General features: G+C 45.8%; 1 protein-coding gene across 9 annotated transcripts in view; it reads right to left on the bottom strand.

Moving 5' to 3' along the window:
- The window catches only part of osbpl9 (oxysterol binding protein-like 9), a 232,894-nt gene that overhangs the window by 48,402 nt on the left and 157,248 nt on the right, over nucleotides 1-27,244 (bottom strand). For all 9 annotated transcript variants that reach the window (XM_085982919.1, XM_085982918.1, XM_085982920.1 and 6 more), the window contains 2 exons: nucleotides 14,719-14,823; nucleotides 12,291-12,450 (listed from right to left, as the gene is read on the bottom strand). In XM_085982919.1, the coding sequence (XP_085839045.1) occupies nucleotides 12,291-12,450; nucleotides 14,719-14,823 (265 nt within the window). The remainder of the gene's footprint in view (nucleotides 1-12,290; nucleotides 12,451-14,718; nucleotides 14,824-27,244) is intronic.

The following is a 27,244-nucleotide window of genomic DNA, read 5'->3' as shown; positions in this document are numbered from 1 at the left end:
TTCTTGTGGTCACAGACCAGCTGAACGTTGAGGGAGTGGAAGCCCTTGCGATTGACAAAAATACCTGGATTGCGATGGGGTACCCTAAGGGCCACATGTGTGCAGTCAACGACGCCCTGCACCCTTGGAAAGCCTGCCAGATGAGCTAATCCAACCGCTCGCGCCGTGACACTTGCTCGATCCTTGGCGAAATGGATGTGATTGTGCGCGAGGGCAAAGAGGGCATCGGTTACCTGCGTGATGCAAGTGTGTGCGGCCGCCTGGGAGATGCCGCTGATGTCTGCTGCTGATCCCTGGACTGAGCCTGAGGCAAAAAAGTTGAGTGCGGTGGTGACTTTTGACGGCCACTGGTAATGCTTGTCCACCTGGTCCTCTGGGCAGCAGGTCTTGCTGTAGCATTGCGCAGATGTCAGTTACTACCTCTCGCAAAAGTCGGAACCGCCTTTGGCACTGCTGCTCAGACATGTTGAGATAGGTGACCCTGCGTCTGTAGACCCTGTTTGGGGGGTATCTCCTGTGCTGACGGGCTTCCAGGCGCTGGCCCCTTCTGGCCTGTGCAGCCTCAGGTGGGTGAGCAGCAGGCTGGCGCTGCTGTTGTTTCTGGTTCTGCTGGTGCTCGAGCTCCTCTAATGCCCAGATGGGAAGGAAATAAATGGCTCCCATGCTTCTGGTATATGCCTCCGTTGAGGAAGCGCTGAGGGAAGGTGGCGAGAGGGGTTTCCCAGGAGGCCACACTGGAGATGGGTGTGAGGCTCCAACCTTCCACAGGTGTGGTTAAGCCTTGTAAAAGTTGCCCCAGACCTGAGACCACTAAGTCCTGCCACCTGCAAATCATGGCTGATCAAATCTCCTCTTTAATGGTTGACCTGCAGTTGATAGTCAGCAATCCAATAGTGCTCCCGCCAGGTTTCACATTTGTGATTCCCACCAGGCGTGTTTTACGTGGGAAAAGGGTTAAAGTTGCAAGGGCCTATTAAAATAGCATTCTAGAGGCCATTTAGTGGTAATTAAGGGCCTTAAAGACCAGTCCCGCCTGTTGGATGCGGGAAGGAGTCGGGACCATCAGACACGCCCGAGTTAAAATTGCTCAGAGTCGGGAACCAGGCCGTGGGGGGGAGGGTCCCGCCCGCCAGTTTTTGCGATTTTAACCCCCCGCACGCCTCCAAACCCGACTCCACGGCTCAATGAAAATCGAGCCCTTAATCTCTCATGAGTAAGTGTTTTTCTTTTGTTGAACAGGCAGGGTATTCAACTTTTCCCACAGTGCATCCTCTATGTAATTTATATCTGATGATCTACAATCCAGATTAAGTTTCCAGGGATGGTCAGAGTGCTTTCAATTATCGAAACCTCCTTTCTTCTACCACAGTAGCATTGCTGTGTTGAATTGCTTCAGAACAACATAAAATTCTCATTTTATATCAAAGGTCCATATTGCATAGGAGGTGGGGGGAAAATTAGTTTCAGGTTTCTAAAGAAATGCGAGGCAAGTGAACTCTCTTTCATTCTTGAAGTTTGCAGAAATTACAGCTAAAAAAAGACAGGAACACTAAAAAGACTCTATTTTCATAGAAACTGTTTGGAATATTACACTTGCACAACTGTCTAAAATGTGACAGGAGTCTCAACATTACACATGTAACAAACGTTTCAGAGACAGATGCAAGTATTGAGAAAGAGAAAACTTTGTGGTCTAATGGCTTCATGCGGCACATATCTGACAGACACTGAAATACTGTGCACTTCATAAAATACTCCTCCCTTTCCCCAAAATGGATTTTTCTCTTCTCTAGCTTTTTAATAGGTCTTTTGCACCAGCTAAGACAAATGTGAGAGAGCCACAAGCACAGGTTGGTAACACCAGCTCTTGTTTCCGCTGCTTGAGATGATGCCCTCACTCCCATGTTCCAGACCATTTATTGGCCCAGGCAAGAATCAACAGAACTAATCTCAAATAAAAATAAGCCCTGTTCCTGGGACTAGGGACAGGGTCACTGGCAAGGCTTGGAAGCTAAGCAGAGCCAGGCCTGGTTAGTACCTGGAGGGGTGACCATCAGGGAAGACCAGGTACAGAAAGTCACGGAAGGAGCCCAGAGGAGGGGCGGTTGGTGAGAAGGTCACGGAAGGAGGAGCGGCTGGTGAGCAGGCCCGGGCGTTGGGCTGAAGATTGTCGGACAGGAGGAATGGTGGAAATGGAATGGCGGCGCGCACCGACGCAGCGGCTTTGCTTCTCCCAGTCATGGGAGCTTGCAAGATCACATTTCGTTGTTCATGTACTTGTGCAATGACAATAAAGTTGAATTATTATTATTATTATTATTTTAACAACAGAGGTGGGCATTTAATAATGGAGACTCTGGAGATGATAAGTTAACATTGGACACACATTTTTAAATTTTAGGTACCTTTTGCATTTTATACCATTCAATGCCTTAAAAGATGGGCAGGCAGTATCTACAAGCATATTTAACATTTGATAAATTGTGATCTCAAAAATTGCTTAAAATCATAAAAGGAATTAAAACACAATAATTCACCCCATCTATGAAACAACACAAAAAGTGTTTCCTCTTGGTTCTTTCAAAAATTTCTCCTACTAATAACTCTTCATCCATTTTTGCATTTCTTTTCTCCTGGAAAAGATGGACACTTTACTGAAATGGAAGCTTGCAAAGCCACCTCATAAATTAATCTTTATTACCTGGGCGTTGAGCATCGCCTGGGCAGAGCACAGAAAAGGAACTCTGGCAGGGAGGACCACATGGCCCTTACAGAACCCACCAGAGTTTCCTTTCAGCACTCCTGTTAGGTAGTAAAGGTGATAAACTGCCCATCATGTTTTAAAACATTGGGATAGATTTTAACATTGAGTGAACTTCAGCAGAGAGGCCCGGACTTCATTTCCATAACCTCAGTAAGTTACGAGTGTTATGCGGGCGGTAACAGCCACTGGACGGGTGGGGAGGGAGACAGGAATTTCAGGCGTGGAGAAAAACATTTCCCGAGTGGCCTATCCTATAGCAGTCTCGGAGGATTGCTGCTTTGGCCGCTCAACGCCTGGTACCAATGTGTGGCGCGTGCACCCACTAGTACCTCAAAATTGCATCGGGCTCCTATATCTTATTCGTTCATGGGATGTGGGCGTCGCTGGCAAGGCCGGTATTTAGTGTCCATCCCTAATTGCCCTTGAGAAGGTGGTGGTGAGCCGCCTTCTTGAGCCGCTGCAGTCCGCGTGGTGAAGGTACTCCTACAGTGCTGTTAGGTAGGGAGTTCCAGGATTTTGACCCAGCGATGATGAAGGAACGGCGATATACTTCCAAGTCAGGATGGTGTGTGACTTGGGGGGGAACTTGGAGGTGGTGGTGTTCCCATGTGTCTGCTGCCCTTGTCCTTCTAGGAGGTAGAGGCGGCGGGTTTGGGAGGTGCTGTCGAAGATGCCTTAGTGAGTTGCTGCAGTGCATCTTGTAGATGGTACACACTGCAGCCACGGTACGCCGGTGGCAGAGGGAGTGAATGTTTAAGGTGGTGGATGGGGTGCCAATCAAGCGGGCTGCTTTGTCTTGGATGGTGTCGAGCTTCTTGAATGCTGTTGGAGCTGCACTCATCCAGGTAAGTGGAGAGTATTCCATCACACTCCTGACTTGTGCCTTGTAGATGGTAGAAAGGCTTTGGGGAGTCAGGAGGTGAGACACTTGCCGCAGAACATCCAGCCTCTGACCTGCTCTTGTTGCCACAGTATTTATGTGGCTGGTGCAGTTAAATTTCTGGTCAATGGTGACCCCCAGGATATTGATGGTGAGGGATTCGGCAATAGTAATGCCATTGACTGTCAAGGGGCGGTGGTTACACGCTCGCTTGTTGGAGATAGTCATTGCCTAGCACTTGTGTGGCATGAATGTTACCTGCCACTTATCAGCCCAAGCCTGAATGTCGTCCAGGTTTTGCTGCATGCGGGCATGGACTGCTTCATTATCTGAGGAGTAGCAAATGGCACTGAACACTGTACAGTCATCAGCGAACATCCCAACTTCTGACCTTATGATGGAGGGAAGGTCATTGATGAAGCAGCTGAAGATGGTTGGGCCGAGGACACTGCCCTGAGGAACACCTGCAGCGATGTCCTGGGGCTGCGATGATTGACCTCCAACCACCACAACCATCTTCCTTTGTGCTAGGTATGACTCCAGCCAGTGAAGAGTTTTCCACCACCCCGATTCCCATTGACTTCAGTTTTACTAGGGCTCCTTGATGCCGCACTCAGTCAAATGCTGCCTTGATGTCAAGGGCAGTCACTCTCACCTCACCTCTGGAATTCAGCTCTTCTGTCCATGTTTGGACCAAGACTGTAATGAGGTCTGGAGCCGAGTGGTCCTCGCAGAACCCAAACTGGGCATCCGTTAGCAGGTTATTGGTGAGTAAGTGCTGCTTGATAGCACTGTAGACAACACCTTCCATCACTTTGCTGATGATTGAGAGTAGACTGATGGGGCAGTAATTGGCCGGATTGGATTTGTCCTGCTTTTTGTGAACAGGACATACCTGGGCAGTTTTCCACATTGTCGGATAGATGCCAGTGTTATAGCTGTACTGGAACAGCTTGGCTAGGGGCACGGCTAGTTCTGGAGCACAAGTCTTCAGCATGACAGCCGGGATGTTGTCTGGGCCCACAGTCTTTGCTGTATCCAGTGCACTCAGCTGTTTCTTGATATCACGTGGAGTGAATCGAATTGGCTGAAGACTGGCTTCTGTGGTGGTGAGGAGCTCAGGAGGAGGCAGATATGGATCATCCACTTGGTACTTCTGGCTGAAGATGGTAGCAAACACTTTAGCTTTGTCTTTTGCACTCACGTGCTGGGCTCCACCATCATTGAGGATGGGGACATTTGTTTAATGGTCCACCACCATTCACGACTGGATGTGGCAGGACTGCAGAGCTTTGATCTGATCCGTTGATTGTGGGATCGCTTAGCTCTGTCTATAGCATGCAGCTCCTGCTTTTTAGCATGCATGTAGTCCTGTGTTGCAGTTTCCCCAGGTTGGCACCACATTTTTAGGTATGCATGGTGCTGCTCCTGGAATGCTCTTCTGCACTCCTCATTGAACCAGGGTTGGTCCCCTGGCTTGATGGTAATGGTAGAGTGAGGGATATGCCGGGCCATGAGGTTACAGATTGCGGTGGAATACAATTCTGCTACTGCTAATGGCCCACAGCGCCTCATCGATGGCCAGTTTTGAGCTGCTAGATCTATTCTGAATCTATCCCATTTAGCACGGTGGTAGTGCCACACAACACGATGGAGGATATCCTCAGTGTGAAGATGGGACTTCGTCTCCACAATGGCTGTGCGGTGGTCACTGCTACCAATGCTGTGATGGACAGATGCATCTGCGACAGGTAGATTGGTGAGGACGAGGTCAAGTAGGTTTTTCCCTAGTGTTGGTTCTCTCACTGCCTGTCGCAGGCCCAGACTGGCAGCTATGTCCTTCAGGACTTGGCCAGCTCGGTCAGTAGTGGTGCTACTGAGCCACACATTTTTTTAGTCATCCTTTGCTGGTTTCTAAAAATTTCCCAATCTTCTGGCCTACCACTAATCTTCGTAACATTGTAGGCCTTTTCTTTCAATTTGATACCATCCTTAACTTCCTTAGTTAGCCACGGATGGTTCATCCTTCTCGTAGTCTTTCTTTCTCACTGGAATATACCTTTTCTGAGCATTATGAAATATCTCCTTAAATGTCTGCCACTGCTGATCTACCATCTTACCTTTTAATCTATTTTCCCAGTCCACCTTAGCCAACTCTGTCTTCATGCCCTTGTAATTGCCTTTATTTAAGTTTAAGACACTAGTTTCAGACCCAAGTTTCTCACCCTCAAACTGAGTGTGTAATTCCTACATGTTATGATCACTCTTCCCTAGAGGATCCTTTAGTATAAGATCATTATTAAACCTGTCTCATTACACATTACCAGATCTAAAATAGCCCTAGAGGATCCTTTAGTATAAGATCATTATCAAACCTGTCTCATTACATATTACCAGATCTAAAATAACCTGTTCCCTGGTTGGTTCCATAACATATTGTTCTAAGAAACTGTCCTGAATACACTCTATGAATTCATCCTGAAGGCTACTTTTGCCAATATGATTTGGCCAAACTATGAAGATTTAAATTGCCCATGATTATTGCAGTACCTTTCTTACAGGCCCCCATTATTACATTGGCCTTTTTGATTACTTTTTGTACCTGTGTACTCGCGTTTAGTGAGCTGTATACCGCCACACCCAAATCCCATTGCTCCTCCACAGCGCCTTGTCTCTCACCATTAAGAAAATATTCAGATTTATCTTTCTTGTATCCAAAGTGGATAGGCTTCACCCTTCCCTACTGTGAACTCCACCTGCCATAGTTTTGCCCACTCACTTAGTCTGTCAATGTCCCTTTGTAACTTCCTGCTCCCATCTACACAACTTACCTAACCTCCTAACTTAGTGTCATATGCAAAGTTGGATGTACAACTCTCTTGTTCTTTATACAAGGTTGATTGGGTGTTAAGGTGAAAAATATATGGTGAAAAGCTGAGGCCCCAATACAGATCCCTATGGAACACCCCTTGGCACACCCTGCCAATCAGAAAATGTTCTCTTTACCCCTACTCAGTCTCCTACCTCCCAACCAATTACCAACCCACGTCACAAGGTTATCTCCAATTCCATGTACTTTCATTTTTGCTCATAATCTCTTATGCATTCTGGAAGTCCATATTCTAATAAAACATCCATAGGCACTCCTCTATCCACCATGCTAGTGAGCTCAAAAATTTCAACTGGATTAGTCAGACACGAGCTACCCTTCACAAATTCATGTTGACTCCTTGATCAGCTCATTCTTGTCCAAGCACTCAGTCATTCAGTGTCTGATGATAGACTCCAGTAACTTCCTCACAACTGATGTTAACCTCACGGGTCTGCAGTTACCTGCTTTCTCCCTCCCCCTTTCTTCAATAATGGAGTGACATTTGCAATTTTCCAATCCAAAGCCACAATTCTAGAATCTAGAGAACTTTAGAAAATTGTGACTAACGCATCTACAATTTTCTCACCTATTTATTTTAATACTCCGAGGTAGAAACAAGCAGATCATGGAGATTTGTTTATCCTAAGTCCCATTATTTTCATCATTGCCATTTTTTAAACTTATATTAAATCCACTAAGTTTCTCTCCTTGACTTATTTTTAGGTTCCCTTATACTACTGGAATTTTGTCCTCTCTCCATTGTGAAAACAGATACTTATTTAATAATTCTGCCATTTTCTTGTTGTCTATTATAGTCTTGCCCACATTCCCCTTAATACATTTATAAAAACTTTTGCTGTTAGCTTTGATATCCCTTGCACGTTTTCTTTCATATTCCCTTTTTGCACCATTATTGCTATCTTTGTTACATTCTTTAGCTCACCCAGTCTGCTGGATTTCCACTTTTCCTTGCATTTAAGTAAGCCTTTTAGCTTGATAGTCTCCTACCTCATTTGTTGACCATGGTTACTTAACTACACAAGTGGAACCTTTACCTTCTAGGGGTATGTGTTGGATTTCACAGAATCACAGAAACCCCACAGTGCAGATAGAGGCCATTTCGGCCCATCGAGCCTGCACCGACACATATCCCACCCGATTCCCGTAACCCCTACACCAACACATATCCCACCCTATCCCCGTAACCCCATGTATTTAATCCCCCTAACACTAAGGGTCAATTTATCATAGCCAATCAACCTAACCCGCACATCTTTGGACTGTGGGAGGAAACCGGAGCACCCGGAGGAAACCCACGCAAACACGGGGAGAATGTGCAAACTCCACACAGACAGTCGCCCGAGGCCGGATTCGAACCCGGGTCCCTGGCGCTGTGAGGCAACAGTGCTAACCACTATGCCACCGTGCCACCGTGCATCGTACCAAATATTTCTTTGAATATTTCTCGCTGTTTGACTGTAGGTTTACCGTTCACAGTTCAGCACAGTTTACTGTGGTCAATTAGTTTCTCATCCCTTGGAAGTTTGCCTTACTTATATTTAAAACTTTGGTTTGTGACACTCACTCTCAAACCCAATTTCAAATTCAATCATATTATGGTCACTAGTTGCAAGACGTTCCCTTACCATCAGATTGTTAATTAATTTGGATTGTTCCTCCTCAGTGATTCAAGTAGGGCTGTTCCCTTGTTGGTTCTGAAACTTACTGTTTTAGAGAACTGTAAGGATTAATGCTGCATCACATTCTGCACGTACCATTTAACATATTGAGCAAAGCTCGGGCATCAAATTGTGACAGGACTGTAGGAAGCAATTTAAGTCGAGGTCACAGGCTATCCTGATCTTTACACCAAAAAGGAGGTGGTCATAAGTAAATGGAGCTCATTTATATTTCAAAAGCAAAATACTCTGGATGTTGGAAATTTGAAATAAAAACAGAAAATGCCGGAAATACTCAGCAGGTCAGGCAGCATCTGTGGAGAGAGAAACAGAGTTAACGTTTCAGTGTCTTCCTTTTTCCTCAACTGAGGATTCCCCTTCACCGTGTCTGACAGGGCCCTCGAGCGCGTCTGTTCCACTTCCTGCACTTCTGCTCTCACCCCTTCCCCTCCCTCCCAGAACCATGATAGGGTTCCCCTTGTCCTTAACTTCCACCCCACCAGCCTCCACATTCAACGGATCATCCTCCATCATTTCCGCCACCTCCAGTGTGATCCCACCACCAAACACATCTTACCCTCACCTCCCCTTTCAGCATTCCGAAGGGACCGTTCCCTCTGCAACACCCTGATCCACTCCTCAATCACCCCCAACAACCCCCCCCCCCTTCCCATGGCACCTGCCCGTGCAAGCGCAGGAGATGCCACACCTGCCCTTTTACCTCCTCCCTTCCCACCGTCCAGTGCCCCAAATACCCCTTCCAGGTGAAACAATGATTTATTTACTTGTACTCCTTTCAAATTGGTATACTGTATTCGCTGATCACGATGCAGTCTGTTCTACATTGGGGAGACCAAACACAGATTGGGTGACCACTTTGCGGAACTCCTCTGTTGTCCACATGCGTGGCCCCGAGCTTCCGGTCGCCTGTCACTTTAATTCTCCGCTCCACTCCTGCTCTGATTGCTCTGTCTGCAGCCTCCTACATTGTTCCAATGAAGTTCAATGCAAGCTCGAGGAACAGCACCTCATCTTTCAATTAGGCACTTCACAGCATTCCGGACTCATTGAGTTCAACAATTTCAGATTACAACCTCTGCCCCCATTTTTTCGGATGTCAGCTGTTGATGATTCGGCTATTCCCATTTACACATCTTTTATTCCTTTACTTGTCCCATTTCTACCTCCTTTTGCCTTGCACCATCATCCCTTTAGTCCTTTAATCTCTCCTGGTTTCTACTCTATCACAGACCTTCCCCTTCGTTCTTTCCTCCCCTCCCCGCTTTCCCTGCCTCTGCACTTGCTTAAAACCCGTTACATCTCTAACTTTTTCCAATTCTGACGAAAGGTCACTGACCTGAAACTTTAATTTGGTTTCTCTCTGCACAGATGCTGCCTGGCCTGCTGAGTATTTCCAGCATTTTCTGTTTTTATTTCAAGCTGACAACAGTGCTAGTAGTGGCATTATTTTAAAGCAATGAGTTTTAAGTAATAATCATTCATTCAAATCAAAAGAAAAGTTAATAGCCCAGGCTGGAACCAAGAAACACTAAATGCTCACATTTCCAGCCTGCCCTTGAATCTTGAGAAAAATACAACAGCTGTTCCCCTATCAAATTATCATCAATAGATAGATACACCAAAAGAACAACATGGAAACAAATGGGATCAGTCTTGGGACTGATTCAGTAGCCTTGAAAATATTGCAATATGATAGGAAAGGAAAGTCAAAATTCACACACAATTTCAGAACACTATACAGAAAACATCTTGCACTTTAAGTACAGGAAAGGTATGGAATGTCAAAGGGGAAATGATCACAGAAGGTAAAAGACTGTCCGCTGCAACCTCTCCAGTCATTTTTAAAGGGTGCATCCGCCATGTGCCGCCTACTGTTGGCCAGTCATGGAGTAATAGTCGTGCCAAGTGACGAGGAGGAAAGTTTCGAACAGTCTAGTTTTTCAGATAGTGAATAAGATAGGATGGTAGTATGGGATAACAGCTTGGAAATGGGTTGGTATTGATCAGTAAGGCATATCAATTAACCCAAATAGGAGGTACTTTTTGATCCTGCTGGAACAAGTGTCTCTCGCCCCCTCAGCAAAAAATAACTCTAGGACCAGAGCTCAGTGAGTGAAGCAACACACTGAACATACTTTGGTTCTGTCTTCACAAAGGAGGACACAAATAACCTCCCAAAGATGTCGGGGAGCATAGGGTCTACTGAAAGGGAGGAACTGATAGAAATCAGTATTTGTAGGGAAATGGTGTTAGGGAAATTGATGGGATTGAAGGCCGATAAATCCCCAGGGCCTGATAATCTACATCCTAGGGTACTTAAGGAAGTGGCTCTAGAAATAGTAGATGCATTGCTGGTCATCTTCCAAAATTCGATAAACTCTGGAACAGTACCCATGGATTGGCGGGTAGCTAATGTTACCCCACTGTTCAAAAAGGGTGGTAGAGAGAAAACGGGGAATTACAGACTGGTAAGCCTGACATCGGTAGTGGGGAAAATGCTAGAGTCCATTATAAAGGATGGAATAGCAGAGCACTTGGAAAAAAGTGACTGGATCGGACAAAGTTAACATGGATTTACAAAAGGTAAATTGTGCTGGACTAATCTACTGGAATTTTTTGAGGATGTAACTAGTAAAATAGATAAAGGAGAACCAGTGGATGTGGTGTATTTGGACTTTCAAAAGGCTTTCGATAAGGTCCCGCATAAGAGATTAGCGTGTAAAATTAAGGCACATGGGATTGGGGGCAAGGCATTGACTTGGATAGAGAACTGGTTGGCAGACAGAAAGCAAAGAGTTGGAATAAACAGCTCTTTTTCCGAGTGGCAAGCAGTGACTAGTGGGGTACCGCAGGGATCGGTCCTTGGACCCCAGCTATTCACAATATATATTAATGATTTGGACGAGGGAACTAGATGTAATATCTCCAAGTTTGCAGATGACACAAAGCTGGGTGGGCGTGTGTGCTGTGAGGAGGATGCCGAGAAACTCCAGTATGATTTGGACAGGTTGGGTGATTGGGCAGAAGCCTGGCAGAGGCAATATAACGTGGATAAATGCGAGGTTATCCACTTTGGCGTCAAAAACAGGAAAGCAGATTATTATCTGAATGGCAATAGATTGGGAGAAGGGGAAGTGCAACGAGACCTGGGTGTCCTTGTGCACCAGTCGCTGAAAGTAAGCATGCAGGTGCAGCAGGTGGTTAAGAAGGCAAATGGTATGTTGGCCTTCGTAGCGAGAGGGTTTGAGTACAGGAACAAGGATGTCTTGCTGCAGTTGTACAGGGCCTTGGGGAGACCACATCTTGAGTATTGTGTGCAGTTTTGGTCGCCTTATCTGAGGAAGGATGTTCTTGGCATGGAAGGAGTTCAGCGAAGATTCACCAGGCTGATACCTGGGATGGCAGGAATGACGTATCAGGAGAGATTGGGTCGATTGGGCTTGTACTCGCTGGAGTTTAGAAGAATGAGAGGGGTTCGCATTGAAACTTATAAAATTCTAACAGGACTGGACAGACTAGATGCTGGAAGAATGTTCCTGATGGTCGGGGAGTCCAGAACCAGGGGTCACAGTCTAAGGATAAGGGGTAAGCCATTTAGGACAGGGGTGAGGAGGAATTTCTTCACCCAGAGAGTGGTGAACCTGTGGAATTCTCTACCAAAGAAACCAGTAGAGGCCAATTCATTAAATATATTCAAGAAGGAGTTGGATATATTTCTTAAGGCTAAAGGAATCTAGGGATATGGAGAGAAGGCAGGGACAGGGTACTGAATTTGGATGATCAGCCATGATCTCATTGAATGGCAGAGCAGGCTCGAGGGGCCGAATGGCCTACTCCTGCTCCTATCTTCTATGTTTCTATGAAGCATATTCAGGGTAGAAAACAAATTTGTCAAGGAAGGCAATATAACTTTGAGAATAACTTTGAAATAGATTTCCTTCAGTATAGCTTACAATGCAAAACAATGTATTTAAAGAAAATGACACTTCATTCGCCATATGCTCACTTCAACATTTAACAAAATAAGTTTCACAGAATTGTTTTTTTATTTTTTTATTTTTTTTAAGTACTCACTCTAAGCAACGCTTCGGAGAAGAATTACTCTGGTAGAACTCATCGGCATCATAGAATTCATCCTCACTGCTGGAATATGAAAAATCTGGGACTGTATTAGGAGACAGATTTACATGGCTGGGCGAAGTAATGCTGCTGCTTGGTGCTGACTGTCCACTTCCTAATTAATAAAAACACACAATTGTACTTCGGATGTTAACATGCACTTCTGTTACTGGGCATTTTCTAACACAAGGGATGCAGTCAAATAGACCTTACCATTAAGACCATATTGCTTACTTTCTAATGCAAGTTTCTTTTTTTTTTAAAACAGTCTTAATGATGTTGAATGTATTATACTATATATTAGGCTAAAAAAATGTTTTTATAAAACTATACATATTGTTAGATAATCTATAAATAATCCAGCTGCTTTGCAACATACATTTTACTTCCTCTTGTGTTTTGTAACACAAACCAGCTTTAGCTATCTTGATGCACTGTCAAGGTGAACTCACCAGAAATGTGTGTCCTTTTACCAACGGGAATGCAGTGAATGCTATTCCTGTGGCCCCATGTATCTAATTATTTTTAATCAGGTGCATGTTGGAGGGATAAACAGAAGCAGCAGCACATATATGCTGTTCTGAGCTCCAAGCCAAGACTGCACACGTTAACCTTTGCATACAGTACAGTGGGGAAGATCATTCATTCATCCAGGGCACGGATTCTTTAGAATGGACAGAGTCCCAGGTGATTTTGTTCCCCATTGTGGGATAACAAAAATTCCTATTTGCATTTGGAGGTTGACCAATTAAGGAAGAATTGTGTTTTTGAAGATGGACAATTTTACTAGTGGTAATCTAATAAATTTGTAAACAAAAATAAGCAGACAATTGTTTTAGTTATTCTCATTATTGTTTTTACTGCAGATTCTCTCCACTCTCTTTCTTCCTTACTAGCATACAGTTCCACAAGCACCAGGCACCTTCCAATACCTCACCCAAGTGGCCATTCTTCACCTGCGAGTACAGGTAATGAAGCTCAGCAGACTATTTAACTGTACTCACCCAATGTCCACACAATTCCAGCAAGAGTTGTTCGACAGGATCAGGAGTAAGGATCCTAGCCAATTGTCGTTTCCCTAACCCTAATACTTAAGTAGGTCAATCCAAACAATTTATAAAGTTGTATTATACCCTTCCAACTTAACGGTACCTGTTGAATAACTAGTGTAATAGTTTTTGCGATGAAATAACAGCTTCCTCAAAGAAGAGGAGCTGTCTTGAATGCAAATGGATAACTATTACTCAAATGGGGAACAACAGAATGCCTAACTTATTTCACAATATAGCTCATGGACCTACGTATTCATACTAGTTCCCAGGCTCCATGATTGGGCAAAATTCAAACAAAAGGATTTTTTTTCTCTCTTTACACTTTAATACTTCACATTTTACAAACTTTGAGTTGCATCTCACTCTTTTCCCCTGATGTGACCAGCCACCTTGGAAGTCTCCTTGGCATTGATGCTGATGGGAACAATTTGACGACAATTACTACTATAACACAATTTGAGTAATGAAGCTAATATGAATATTTAGCTCTGTAACTTCAGACAAAAAGACAAGATAATTGGAAGTGATTGCTAAAACTGGCAGTCACATCAAAAGAAACATTTTTACCATTTCAATCACGTTTAGTAAGCCACAAATGGGGGTACATTGGCCATAAAGTGCTTAAAGACAGCAGGGTTAAAGCAGTCATTACAAATGTGGAAATCTGTTCCAATCATGAGGTTATCATACTAACAATCAGGTCATCTTACTTGATTCATGTCAAAACAAGTTGTATAATAAGCTGTACAATAAAGGTTTAAGTGCAGCATAAAATTAATACACAAGGGTTAAATATGGATCACTGAATTTGCCTTTCATGGCCAGAAAGACTTAAAAATACAAGTATGAAACTCCAAGTACTGTACTCCTGTTTTTGCCATTCAAGTCTCAACAAACTGAAAGCACTGATGAACAACCTGCTCCCAAACCTCTCTATATGCAATTCTTAGGGCTGCTTCTAGGAGCACAACAAAGGCTGAACAACTCTCGCTCCTCTATCTCTCCAGGGTGGAGTGGGGGTGGGGCAGAAAGGCTTTCTAGAACAGTGCAACTGGAAACAAAACCGCCGTCCTACCACTCCAACACAAAGCGGGTCACCCTGCTCGGGTACCAAGATTTTCTCACTCATGAAATAAACTGCTAGTCTACTATTCCCTTATCGCTTTAAAAAGTTTAATCACACAACACACAAAAATAAAATTACAGCTGACACATCATCAAATTACATGTTAGCAGCTCTGGTCAAGCAGATAACACCTAAACTTCTATAGTCACACACCATTGCATATGGACTTCTCAGCATACATATGGAAAAATAAAATATATCTAACCTGTACTGTTGGGAGTTGGTGTCTGATGATTACCCATTGTGTTAACAGCAGATCCCACAGCCAATGTTGATGGACGCTGTTCTGCTTTGCATAACTGAGCAGGCTCTGTAAAAAAAGCATCATCAAAGCAGCGCATTACAGAGCCCTCTTGAACAATAAAGACTCTGCTGTATAGTGTTTGAAACGGAGTCAGAAGAAAGTGCAGCATGTCCTTTTGTGACAAGCTCAAAGTCTCAAATAATATACACTGTACTTAAATATTTACAACACATCCTGTTTATTTTATTTTAAAATGTAATGCAACATTTCAATGTTAAAAACAAACAGGATCTGTTCTAAAAATAGCTATCAATTTCATTACTCAGTTGAATCAGCAGTGGAGAGGTTCACATCAATATTTTCTATTCCATTAAAAACAATGGGAGTGCTGTTGCAAATGTGATACTTAGCCTGTGAAACAAAAAAATACAACGATCATGCACTGTATTCAGCTTGAAATCTCAGCTTGCGAAGTCATCTACAGTAATACCACTTCCAGTATTGGTATCATGAATAGTGAGAAGTCATTTACATGGAGTCTAAGACCAGATGCCTGTAGTGGAAACTATACTTTTTTCAGTTATGTATTTTGTATTCTGCTTGTTCCTGCTTATTCAATTGCAAAACTCTGATAATGACAATGAATATGACAAATTTGTATCATTTAGCCTGCTGCGTAATCTAGAGCTCCGCGCTGTCTGCACACAGAATACTCCAAGTATCTAGTCACATTCGATTTGAAAAGCTATTCTAAAGTAAAGTCTTTAGAGCTAAGTTTATAATTAAAGTCCCATTTACAAGGTCTGTAAATTGTTGTCCTAGGCTGTAAAATAAAACCCACATTGATCCAAAATTTGCTGTCAAAATAATGGAGAGAATAATAGCGCTCGCCGTTATTTATGCCCAAATGCCACAGCAACTTCAGGCCAGGGCAGATGTGCGATTAAACACGGAAATCGGAAAGTTGCTGTCAGAGATGCACCGCTCTGCTGTTAGCTTCGCGAGAACTGCATCTCGTTGTCTGCCTCACCAATCAAATGTTGAGTGATGTGAAGTTCTTGTACTTGCACGGTAGATACGAAGTAAACTCGTCACAGGAAGTTCAGTCAAGTCATTTCAAGTCTAAGTACCCTTTAAACAAAGTGATAAATGTTAATTACTGCCGGTTAAGCTCTCTGGCACTGAAAATTAACTATTACAAATGTAGTCTCATTCCTTCAGGTTTTAATTGCTGTTGGAGATTTTAAAAGTTAAATAAAAAAGTGTGTGCTTTTTCTTTGTCTCTTTTAATCCAATCTTTCTTTCCCTCTCTTTATTTCTCTTTCTGTACCTGATTTGTCATTAAATTCACCTATTCTAATTTACACTTCCTCTGTTATTGCACTGTTAATTTCGCATGCTTCAGTCTGATTGGTTAAGGAGATACACAGTTGCTTTCCCGGTTCACTCAGATCCCAGATGTCCTATAGAGGGCACCACGCCATTTCCATCTCGCACTTCCAGCAACTTGTCGCACAAAATAGTGTGGACAATGGGCCAGATTTTGCTGTAATTGGCAAACATTAGTCTTGCACTTACCCATAGACTTTAAGCGGGGTTTTCCACGACAAGGAAACCTCCTGCTGGTTACCATCTACTGCCCTCCTTCAGCTGATGAATCAGTACTCCTCCATGTTGAACACCACTTGGAAGAAGCACTGAGAGTAGCAAGGGCACAGAATGTACTCTGGGTGGGGGACTTCAATGTCCATCACCAAGAGTGGCTCGGTTGCACCACTACTGACCGAGCTGGCCGAGTCCTGAAGGACATAACTGCCAGTCTGGGCCTGCAGCAGGGGGTGAGAGAACCAACACGAGGGAAAAACATACCTGACCTCATCCTCACCAATCTGTCGCAGATGCATCTGTCCATGACAGTATTGGTGGGAGTCACCACCGCACAGTCCTTGTGGAGATGAAGTCCTGTCTTCACAGAGAACACCCTCCAGCGTGTTGTGTGGCACTCCCACCGTGCTAAATGGGATAGATTCAGAACAGATCTAGCACCTCAAAACTGGGCATCCATGAGGCACTGTGGGCCATCAGCAGCAGCAGATTGTATTCCACCACAATCTGTAACCCCGTAGCCCGGCATATCCCTCACTCTACCATTACCATGATTTGTGCATAAGTAACGGTGAGCACCGTTAGCCTCACCATTAAATTTACAGCAAATCCGGCCCATTAACCCAGCAAGGACAAGTCTTAACTAACAGCAGGCGCCGTTCCGTTGCCCTGCCACTGAAAATCTTGGATCAATATTTTTACATTATGGAGATATTGTTACTGGACACATTGCTAATGAGCCAGGATAAATATGAGATAACTACCTACTTTATTGCTTTATTATCTTTCTCCCAGTATTTTTCTGGAATGCAAATAATTAGCTTTCTAAAATATATACAAGCTGGGTATGATGAAGGCAGCAGCCACCGAATTTTCTGCTTTTTAAAAAAGTGTCATTTTTACAAGCGTACGTGAGTTACCCTCTTAGTTTAGTCCGCTTGTACTCATTCTTCTGTTGTCAGGGGCGCAGTCTGTTCACAGGCCCTTGTCAATCTCCCCTTTGGCCAGTCATTACGAGGTATGAGTTAGCATCCTGGCCGGATTGCCCAAGCCGATGGAGGGACCACAGCCTTTTCTTTTTGCACAACTCAGAAGGAAATGAGTAAAGTGGGATATTGAAGCTGCAACCTTCCATTCCATAGCACTAACCATTTGTGCTTCAATGCACAATACCACCATCTCACTCAAGTGTTGTATTTTCAACAAAGTAGTAATTTATTTGGCTGTGAACAGCAGTTTATAATATTGCCTCTTAGTAATGGATGTAATTATAACAAGAATTGTACCCTACTGTTTGACACTAGATATTGCTTTTAAATTTACTGAGAACTGCAATTCAAGTTTGGGCCATAATCCTAAGCCTCCTTATAAATATATTGGTGTTCACAGATTTACATATGCAATAGAAAGGCTATTTAGTGAAGTCTACTAACTTGAAAGATATACACCAATTTGACAGTTAGGTGTTTTAATTGTAGGAACTGCACAGTGATCAAAATAAACTCAATGGTCCAGAAATTCTTTGAACCCCACTCCAGTCCAGACGTGCAATGGGGTGGAACTTCCTGCTGCTAGTCTAGTCTGGCATTGAATCCACTCAAATCCCAGGGATGGGGCCATTTATAAAAAGGTGCGTCACCCTTATGGGGAGGCCAGGAATATGGTAGTGGCATGTTGCTGCTCTGTCAGGAGGTGGGCTTCACTCTGCTGTTGCTTCTCTTTCAACGTCACCTCTCTGTGATTGACTGCCACTGGGAAACCAGCAATAAGCCCCACTTCTACATTTGTATCGTCAGTATTTTCTATTGGCTGCAGGAAAGGTGGAAGTTTCAGGATTGCTGGTAGGTCATGATCAGTCCTGCCTCTTTTATTGATGCCAGGACAGAATGGGGCAGGTGCAAGAAATGCCTGCCCCACACCCCCAGTCAGAATTTTTGGTCATGGAGAGAAAGGGCAGAGACCCAGCAGAACCAGGTCCCATCGCAAATTCAACTTCACCTGGCGCATTCCTGGCGCCCTCACAGAACTAGGAATTTCAGGACCAATAGCCGTAACAAAAAAAATGCATTTAGAATTCATGCAGGAAGGAAAAGTAAACATTAACTAATTGTTTTTACTGCAGAAAACTTTTTGAAAAACATTTAGCCACAGAATCTTCCTTATATATCCCATGCACCGACACTAAGCCCAAGTTACCAACCAAGAGAATCAAAAAGTCTCCTTAAAGCACTTTGATGTTGTGAAATCGGGCGGTTACACTGTGATACCCTCTTTCTAAAAAGCCTCCTGTCCATAATTCGTCTGTTTTAGTTTTCTGCAAAAACCAAACAGATGTTTACTTCATGTTCTTTCAAACATGTACAGCACCCCTCTTTACAGGACAGATGCAGCTAGCTGACTGGGTGGTTGGTAGGTGCAGGATGCTTCAATTCAAAAGATTAATGAAGGCCTTACTTTAGCATTGCTAACTTCATTTTTGAGGGCCACAATGTCAACTAGAGTCTCATTTAAAGCCACTGTCTTCAATGCTCCAGTGATGGACGGAACTGCACCCATAATTTGCCATGTGACCTCTCACATGTCACTGCAGTTGCTGAACTGAAGCTAGGCATTTCCCCCAATGGGTAAAAAAGCAAACTATAGGACTGATAGTTCTATTAAAATTTCAGCCTTTGCTTAGCAGGTTTTTCTAGTGATTAACTGAGCTATAAAAGGGGAGGAATGTCCCAGGATTGATCCCCAGCCTGTGTTGAGTTACCTGATCTCAGACAAGGCAATAGTAGGGATTCTACAATTGGTCTCAGTGCCCCTGCGTTAGGGAAAAGAACAAGATTGGGCTCAGCTGTGATGCCAACACTTAACATCAAACCTCACGTATTAAAATGATCACTTGGGCCAGTTACCTAAAACCAGCTGCTGCCCATGGAAGTACCTCAGCAGGAACTTAATGGCCCAAAATTTCCTGAGGCAGGGCAATGAATGGTGCCTGCTGAGTTAGACTTGCCTTTGCCCAATGTTGGCCCATTGTCGATGATATTTTACGCTGCAAGTTGCTGGAAGTGTGAGATGGAAATGGCACGGTGCCCTCTACAGGACATCTGGGATCTGAGTGAACAGGCCAAGCAACTGTGTATCTCCTTAACCAATCAGATTGAAGCATTATGAAATGAACAGTGCAAGGACTGAGATGGAAGTGTAAGTTAGAGAGGGTGAATTCAATGTCAAATCAGGTACAGAAAGAGAAATAGAGAGGGAAAGAAAGACTGGATTAAACGAGAGAGAAAAAAAAGACAAAAAGAAAAAGTAAAAACAAATGTAATTAACATTAAAAAAAAATCTGCAACAACAATTAAAACCTGAAGGAATGAGTCGCCACACTTGTAATAGTACATTTTCAGTGCCAGAGAAGTTGACTGACAGTAACAAAAACTTATCATGTTGTTAAAAGGCTACTTAGACTTGACTTAACTTTCTGTGGTAAGTTTACTTCATATCTACAATGCAGGTACAGGAACTTCACGCCACTCAATGCACTTGAATGGGGAGTCGGACAATGAGATGCTGTTTTCGTGAAGCTAATGGCGGAGCGGCGTATCGCCGACAGCAACTTCTCGATATCCACGTTTAATCGTGCATCTGCCCTCACCTGAAGTTGCTGTGGCAGTTGTGCATAAATAATGGCGAACGATATTAGCCTCACCGTTATTTTCTCAGCAAATGTTGGGCCATTGCCTACAAGTTCCTTTAATGAGAGGAGGGGAGCAGAGAATTACTGATGTAGAAAACTGATGAAGGATAAAAATACACTTGCTGTATGGATGATGAAACTACTCTGTCTGCTTATAGGATTTCCTTACCTCCCAACACATAGAAACATAGAAGATAGGAGCAGGAGTAGGCCATTCGGCCCCTTGAGCCTGCTCCGCCATTTAATGAGATCATGGCTGATCATCCAAATTCAGTACCCTGTCCCTGTTTTCTCCCCATATCCCTTGATTCCTTTAGCCTTAAGAAATATATCCAACTCCTTCTTGAATATATTTAATGAATTGGCCTCAACTGCCTTCTGTGGTAGAGAATTCCACAAGTTCACCACTCTCTGGGTGAAGAAATTCCTCCTCATCTCAGCTCTAAATGGCTTTCCCCTTATCTTTAGACTCTGACCCCTGGTTCTGGACTCTCCCGCCATCGGAAACATCCTTCCAGCATCTAGTCTGTCTAGTCCTGTTAGAATTTTATAAGTTTCAATGAGATCCCCTCTCATTCTTCTAAACTCCAGCGAGTACAAGCCCAATCGACCCAATCTCTCCTCGTACGTCATTCCTGCCATCCCAGGTATCAGCCTGGTGAATCTTCGCTGAACTCCCTCCATGGCAAGAACATCCTTCCTCAGATAAGGTGACCAAAACTGCACACAATACTCAAGGTGTGGTCTCACCAAGGCCCTGTACAACTGCAGCAAGACATCCTTGCTCCTGTACTCGAATCCTCTCGCTATGAAGGCCAACATACCATTTGCCTTCTTAACCGCCTGCTGCACCTGCATGCTTACCTTCAGCGACTGGTGCACAAGGACACCCAGGTCTCGTTGCACTTCCCCTTTTCCCAATCTATTGCCGTTCAGATAATAATCGGCCTTCCTGTTTTTGCCACCAAAGTGGATAACCTCGCATTTATCCACGTTATAGTGCATCTGCCCAATCACCCAACTTGTCCAAGTCATACTGGAGTTTCTCTGCATCCTCCTCACAGCACACACGCCCACCCAGCTTTGTGTCGTCTGCAAACTTGGAGATATTACATCTAGTTCCCTCGTCTAGATCATTTATATATATTGTGAATAGCTGGGGTCCTAGCACCGATCCCTGCGGTACCCCACTAGTCACTGCTCGCCACTCGGAAAAAGACCCGTTTATTCCAACTCTTTGCTTCCTGTCTGCCAACCAGTTCTCTACCCAAGTCAGTAACTTACCCCCAATCCCATATGCTTTAACTTTGCACGCCAATCTCTTATGCGGGACCTTATCGAAAGCCTTCTGAAAGTCCAAATACACCACATCCACTGGTTCTCTCTGATCTATTCTACCAGTCACATCCTCAAAAAATTCCAGTAGATTAGTCAAGCATGATTTACCTTTTGTAAATCCATGTTGACTTTGTCCGATCCTGTCGCTTACCGGTCTATAATTCGCCGTTTTCTCTCTACCACCTTTTTTAAATAGTGGGGTTACATTAGCTACCCTCCAATCCATGAGATCTGTTCCAGAGTCTATAGAACTTTGGAAGATGACCAGCAATGCATCTACTATTTCTAGGGCCACTTCCTTAAGTACCCTGGGATGTAGATTATCAGGCCGTGGGGATTTATCAGCCTTCAATCCCGTCAATTTCCCTAACACCATTTCCCTACAAATACTGATTTCATTCAGTTCCTCCTTCTCATTAGACCCTATGTTTCCCGACATCTCTCGGAAGTTATTTGTGTCCTCCTTTGTGAAGACAGAACCAAAGTATGTACTTAATTGGTCTTCCAATCCTTTGTTCCCCATTATAAATTCCCCAGATTCTGACTGCAAGGGACCTAAGCTTGACTTCACCAATCTTTTTCTCTTCACATATCTATAGAAGCTTTTACAGTCAGTTTTTATGTTCCTTGCAAGCTTACTCTCATATTCTATTTTCCCCCTCTTAATTAATCCCTTCGTCCTCCTTTGCTGAATCCTAAACTGCTCCCAATCCTCAGCTTTGCTGCTTTTTCTGGCCAAGTTATATGTCCTCTCCTTGGAGGTGAGGACATGGAACAACACAGAAAGAATAGCTCTGTCAACAACTCAAAAGGGATGGAGACAAATGAAGCAGCACATCGGCAAAGAGTGACAGCTGAGTGGTAAGTTAGCTAAAAATGACCATATATGCATCGCTGCCACTCACTAGAAGTGATCTCTTTCTTTCTCTCTCATTTCAACATCCTTCACACATCAAAGCCACTGGAAGATGGGAGAATTACAAAGGGGTAAGTCTCTTTACAAAAAGTTCCTCATAGGTTTATTTTCCTAATGTATACAGCTATGTGCATTATCTTTCTGTTTGCAGAATAAGACCAACTTTACAAGACAATTGATCTTGTTTGAACATCGGGACGACTGAAGGCATTGTGTTCATTGTACTCCGCTTTCTTGCCATCAACTCCCCGTCCCCGGGGTGAGCCGTGTGCGCAAAACCTTGTCATCCTGTTAAAACCAAAGCTGAACCTCAAAACTCACATCCTATACATCACCAAGACCATTTACTTCAAAATTAACAACATTGCTCCCTTCACCCTATTGCTGCTGAAACCCTAATCGTCACCTCTAGATTCTACAATGTCCTCCTTGCTGGTCTCTTATAATCCACCCGCCACAAGCTCCAACTTGTCCAAAACTTAAAGTCGTCATTTCCTGTCCCAAACTAAGTCCCGCTCACTCATCATTCCTGTGCTCTGCTGACCAGCACTGGCTTTCTGTCCCCAAATACACGGAATTTAAAATCCTAGTTGTCAAATCACTCTACGGCCTCATCCCATCTCTGCAATCACCTCCAACCCTGTATCATCTGTACACCTTTTGGTCGTCAACTCTGGCTTTTTGTAATTTTGTGCACTCCCTTAATCTTATCATTTGTGACAGACTCCTCAACCGCCTCAGCTCTACTCCTGGAACTCGCTCCTTAAATCCTTCTTCCTCACCACTTCTCTCTCCACCTTTAAAAACGTTCTCAAAACATATCTTTTCGACTTAAGTCTCCCTTTATGGGTCGGAATCTGTTCCTGAACCTTTTTACTGTCCTTCACCCCCCCCAAAGTGCCTTGCGATGTTTTAAACATTAAGGCCTAGAAATTCAGTATCGCCACATTTGGGGCGCTATAGCCGGGCGTTCGCTAAATTTAGTGCCCGGCGCAACTTAGCGCCACCTTCGCCGAAATTGAGTTGCATCGCCCCAAGAGGTTGCTGCTGCACTAAAGCAGGTGATGCATGACTATCATAAGGCGCTAAGCCGGCGAGCCGAGGCACTAACACCGAGGGCGGGCGCAGCGCAGGTGCGGCGAGTTGCTGATTGAAGGCAGACACGCTGGTGCCGGTCAGCTCTTAAAGGGGGAGGGTGGACTTGTTTGGCTGCCACGCCCTGCACACTGCAGCCCTGAAGCAAAGCCTGACCATTGCTGGATCAACATTTCTACGCCCAGGACCATGCAGAAGGCTAGGGAGCGAGCAGAGCGCTTCAGCGAGGGTGCCGAGGCTACTGGTTGGCGCAGTAGAGCGCAGGCGACCTGTCCTCTTCCCTGACAGTGGGAGGAGGCCGCTTCCCAGCGAATATCGAAAAGCCTGGAGGGAGGTGGCAAACAGGGTGACCACCAACAGCATGGTTGCCAGGACTCCACTTCAATGCAGGAAAAAGTTCAACGACCTCACTCGGGTTGTCAGGGTGAGTACCCTTTCCACTATCCTGTTCAACCCTGCATGTGCACCTCAGTTTCTGGCCAAAGGGACCTGAAAGCCCCAATGCCCAGCCCTCATCCAAGAGCTATGGGACTCTCATGAAAACCACTTGCACATTCAGCACTTTACACACTGTCAGGGCTATTCCACCATGGGAGGCAGTGCAGGCAAGATGAGGGCTTGACACTGTCAGGGCTATTCCACCATGGGAGGCAGTGCAGGCACGATCAGGGCTTGACACTGTACTTAGAGGCCGTCTTTTCTCTTGCAGGGCAAGCTGGCCCACAATCGCAGGCAGCAGCGACGGACCGGAGGAGGCCATCCTGACCTGAAAGAGCTCAGCGACCTGGAGCAGCGTGTGGAGCGCATTATGGCAGGCCGCCTGATTGGCCCCGTCGCCAGTGGAGATGCCGACCCTGTTCTGGACAGCAATGGTAAGGTCATCACCTTTTTGACCTCTCTCTTTCCACTTGTGCCTCACACCAGCATCCTTTGCCACTATCGAACCAATGCAGTGCATAGCAGCACTCATGCCTCCCTCGCTGCCGCCCTGTCCTCACTCTAAAGCAACTCTTGTGCCTCCCTGCTTTCAGATGCTGATTCGCCAGGTGAGGAGGCGGGCCCTCAAGCTGCCACTGTCAGTGATTCTGAATTCGAGGAGGAGGAAGAGGAAGCCGGCCCATCAGTGCCACCCTCAGCCGAGGCAGCCCATGGCCATGATGGGGACACGTCTTCCCTGGAGGGGAGGGGGGGGGGGGGGAAGGGTCTGAGGAGAGTGAAGCTCCGGGGCCCAGCGGGCTGCAGCAACGCGGGAGGGGTGGGGAAGCTTGGCAACCTTCTCCCCGGAGGGTGAGTGCAGCCTCCAGTCCTGCTACGGTGAGCGCAGAGGAGGTGCGGCTCCTTGGTGAAATGGGCACCCAGGCTGAGCGCAGGCACACTGAGCTCATGGCTGCAGTGGCAAGGATGCCTGACTCCATAGAGTCACTGGCAAGGAGTGCTCAGGAATTCGGGACAGCACAGGTCAGGAGTCTGCAAGAATTCAGTGCAGCACAGGCAAGGAGTCTGCAGGACTTCGCGGCAGCACAGGCTAGGAGTCAGCAGGACTTCGCTGCATTACAGGCGGCTTCCAGCCAAGTGCTCAGTCGTGCCGTGCATTCACTGGCTGGTCTGATGCAGACACAGATCAGGGCCACACGGGCACTAACTGCTGCCACCCTCGCTGGATCGGCCAGGCATCGCCGGGGCCCTCGCCGCGCCGCAGCAGCCCAGCAGTATGTGCTTCAGGAGATTGCTGCGCATGCTGCAGTGCTGGCCCGTGCGAGTGCCAGTGTATCAGCCGACCGGGAGTGCCTGTGCTCTGTCAGGTTGGCAGCATTCTTGCAGCCAACACTGTCACTCCTCCACTGCAGCTGCTACCACCCGTAGGACAGACTGCTGCCGCCCAAGCAGAGTTGGAGCAGTCAGGCCCTCCAGGCCCAGAGCTGGTCCAGGCCGTCCCCCAAGGGCATCTGGCGTCTCACCATCTGACCCTCAGCAGCCTTCCCCCAGCCTTGCTGCAGCCACTGGGGTCCCATTGAGGAGGAGCTGCAGGGCGGGAAGGGGCCATTCGCGGAAGCGAGGCGGATCACCCTCACAGGGGAAAAAGTAGAAGGTGTGGCCAAATGTTGTGTTTATATATGAAGGCCGAGAATGTTTTTTTTAATATATGAAGGCCGAGACTGTTGTGTTTGTTTTTTTATATGAAGGCTGAGGATCATGGTCATTTTTGTTTAACTGTTTTTTTCATTTTCTGAAGGTTGTGAGAGCCAGTTATGTCTCTGACTGTTTTTTGGGGGGTTTATCTGAATTAGTTTGTCATGCGGGAAGGGCACAGAGTTTGCACAGTAAAAAATTTTCTTTAATCACATTGTCCATGTTTGCACTTTGAACTATTTGTTGCCTTGACCGGCTGAGGGCTTGCGGAGCGGCTCCATTCATGTTCTTTCATTGGCACAAGCCAGTCCCTGAGAGGGGGCCTAGAACCGAGTTGCAATAAGCCGCCGACGGACGGCCCTTGCACTTTGTGCCTCCCTCCCGTCTTGGTGCTCCTCCTCCTCCTCCAATGTCTGCTGGCAGTGGCTGAGTCCTGAGGATAGCCAGGTTGTGCAGCATACTACAACGAAATGGGAGACTCGCTCAGGCGAGTACTGTAAGGCTCCTCCGGAACGGTCCAGGCAGCGGAACCGTTGCTTGAGCACGCCGATTGTGTGCTCAATGATGTTCCTGGTAGCTTGATGGCTGTCATTGTATCGCTCTTCAGCAGGGGTGCTGGGCGTACGGAGCGGGGTCATCAGCCAGGTGCACAAAGGATAGCCTTTGTCCCCAAGAAGCCATCCTCGTGGGTGACCCTGGGCTTCGAAAATGTCTGCCACAGAAGTCTGGCGCAGGATGAAGGCATCGTGGCTGCTGCCTGGAAAGCGGGCATTGACAGCTAGTATGAGCTGCCTGTGGTCACACACCAACTGGACATTGAGTGAATGGTAGCCCTTCCGGTTGCGGTAATCCTCGGTATTCTCTAGAGGTGCCCGCAAAGCCACATGCGTGCAATCAATGGCGCCCTGGACCATGGGGAAGCCCGCTATTCCTCCAAATCCCATTGCACGCTCTTGTTGCTTGTCCAGGGTCATGGGGAAGGAGATGTACTGAAGTCTCCTTCTGAAAAGGGCATTGGTCACCTGGTGGATGCAGCAATGTACCGCGAACTGGGAGATGTTGGCAATGTCCCCAGTAGCGGATTGGAAGGAGCCAGTGGCATAGAAGTTGAGAGCCACCGTCACCTTCACTGCCACCGACAGACGTCCTGCTCCTCAGCTGTGGCTGCAGATCTCTGTGAAGCAGGTGGCAGATCTCAGTGACCACCTCCCTTCTGAATTGCAGCCTCCGAACACACTGCTCCTCAGACATGTTCAGATATGAGAACTGCTGGCGGTATACCCTGGGTGGGTAAGGCCTCCTGTGCAGACGCCTGTTGGCCCTTCTCCGTCTGGCCATGGCTGGCACTCTCTCACGGCGTCTGAGCCCTTTGAATGCAATGCAGTAAGCCAACGTTTCCACCCATTGCAGCCCTCATTATATGTGGCGACTCAAGGCTATGGCACTGAAAGTTAAATCCAAGTGCAAAGCTCTGGCCTGAAGCCAGAAGTACCTGTGCGAGCGCTGAGTCAAAGCAGAAAGCTCTCTCCCTTTGTCTCTCTCCAAATATCCGTCTCTCACACAGAAGGATTGCCACAAAATGGCTGCCACTTATAATGCAGGAGGAGTCCCCTTTAAATAGCGCGCCCCGCAGCGACTGGAAACCGTTCCCCTCTACCAGTCGCTGGGGGCGCCAGGTGCACAGAAGGGCGGCACCACTGAAGTTCCGGTTCGGG

This window comes from Somniosus microcephalus, chromosome 3 (genome assembly GCF_052327205.1).
Source record: "Somniosus microcephalus isolate GS21.2 chromosome 3, FLI_Smic_1.0, whole genome shotgun sequence".
In the NCBI taxonomy this organism is placed as follows: Eukaryota; Metazoa; Chordata; class Chondrichthyes; order Squaliformes; family Somniosidae; genus Somniosus; species Somniosus microcephalus.
Note: the sequence above shows the minus strand (reverse complement) of the source record. Positions and strands in the feature narration are given on the sequence as shown.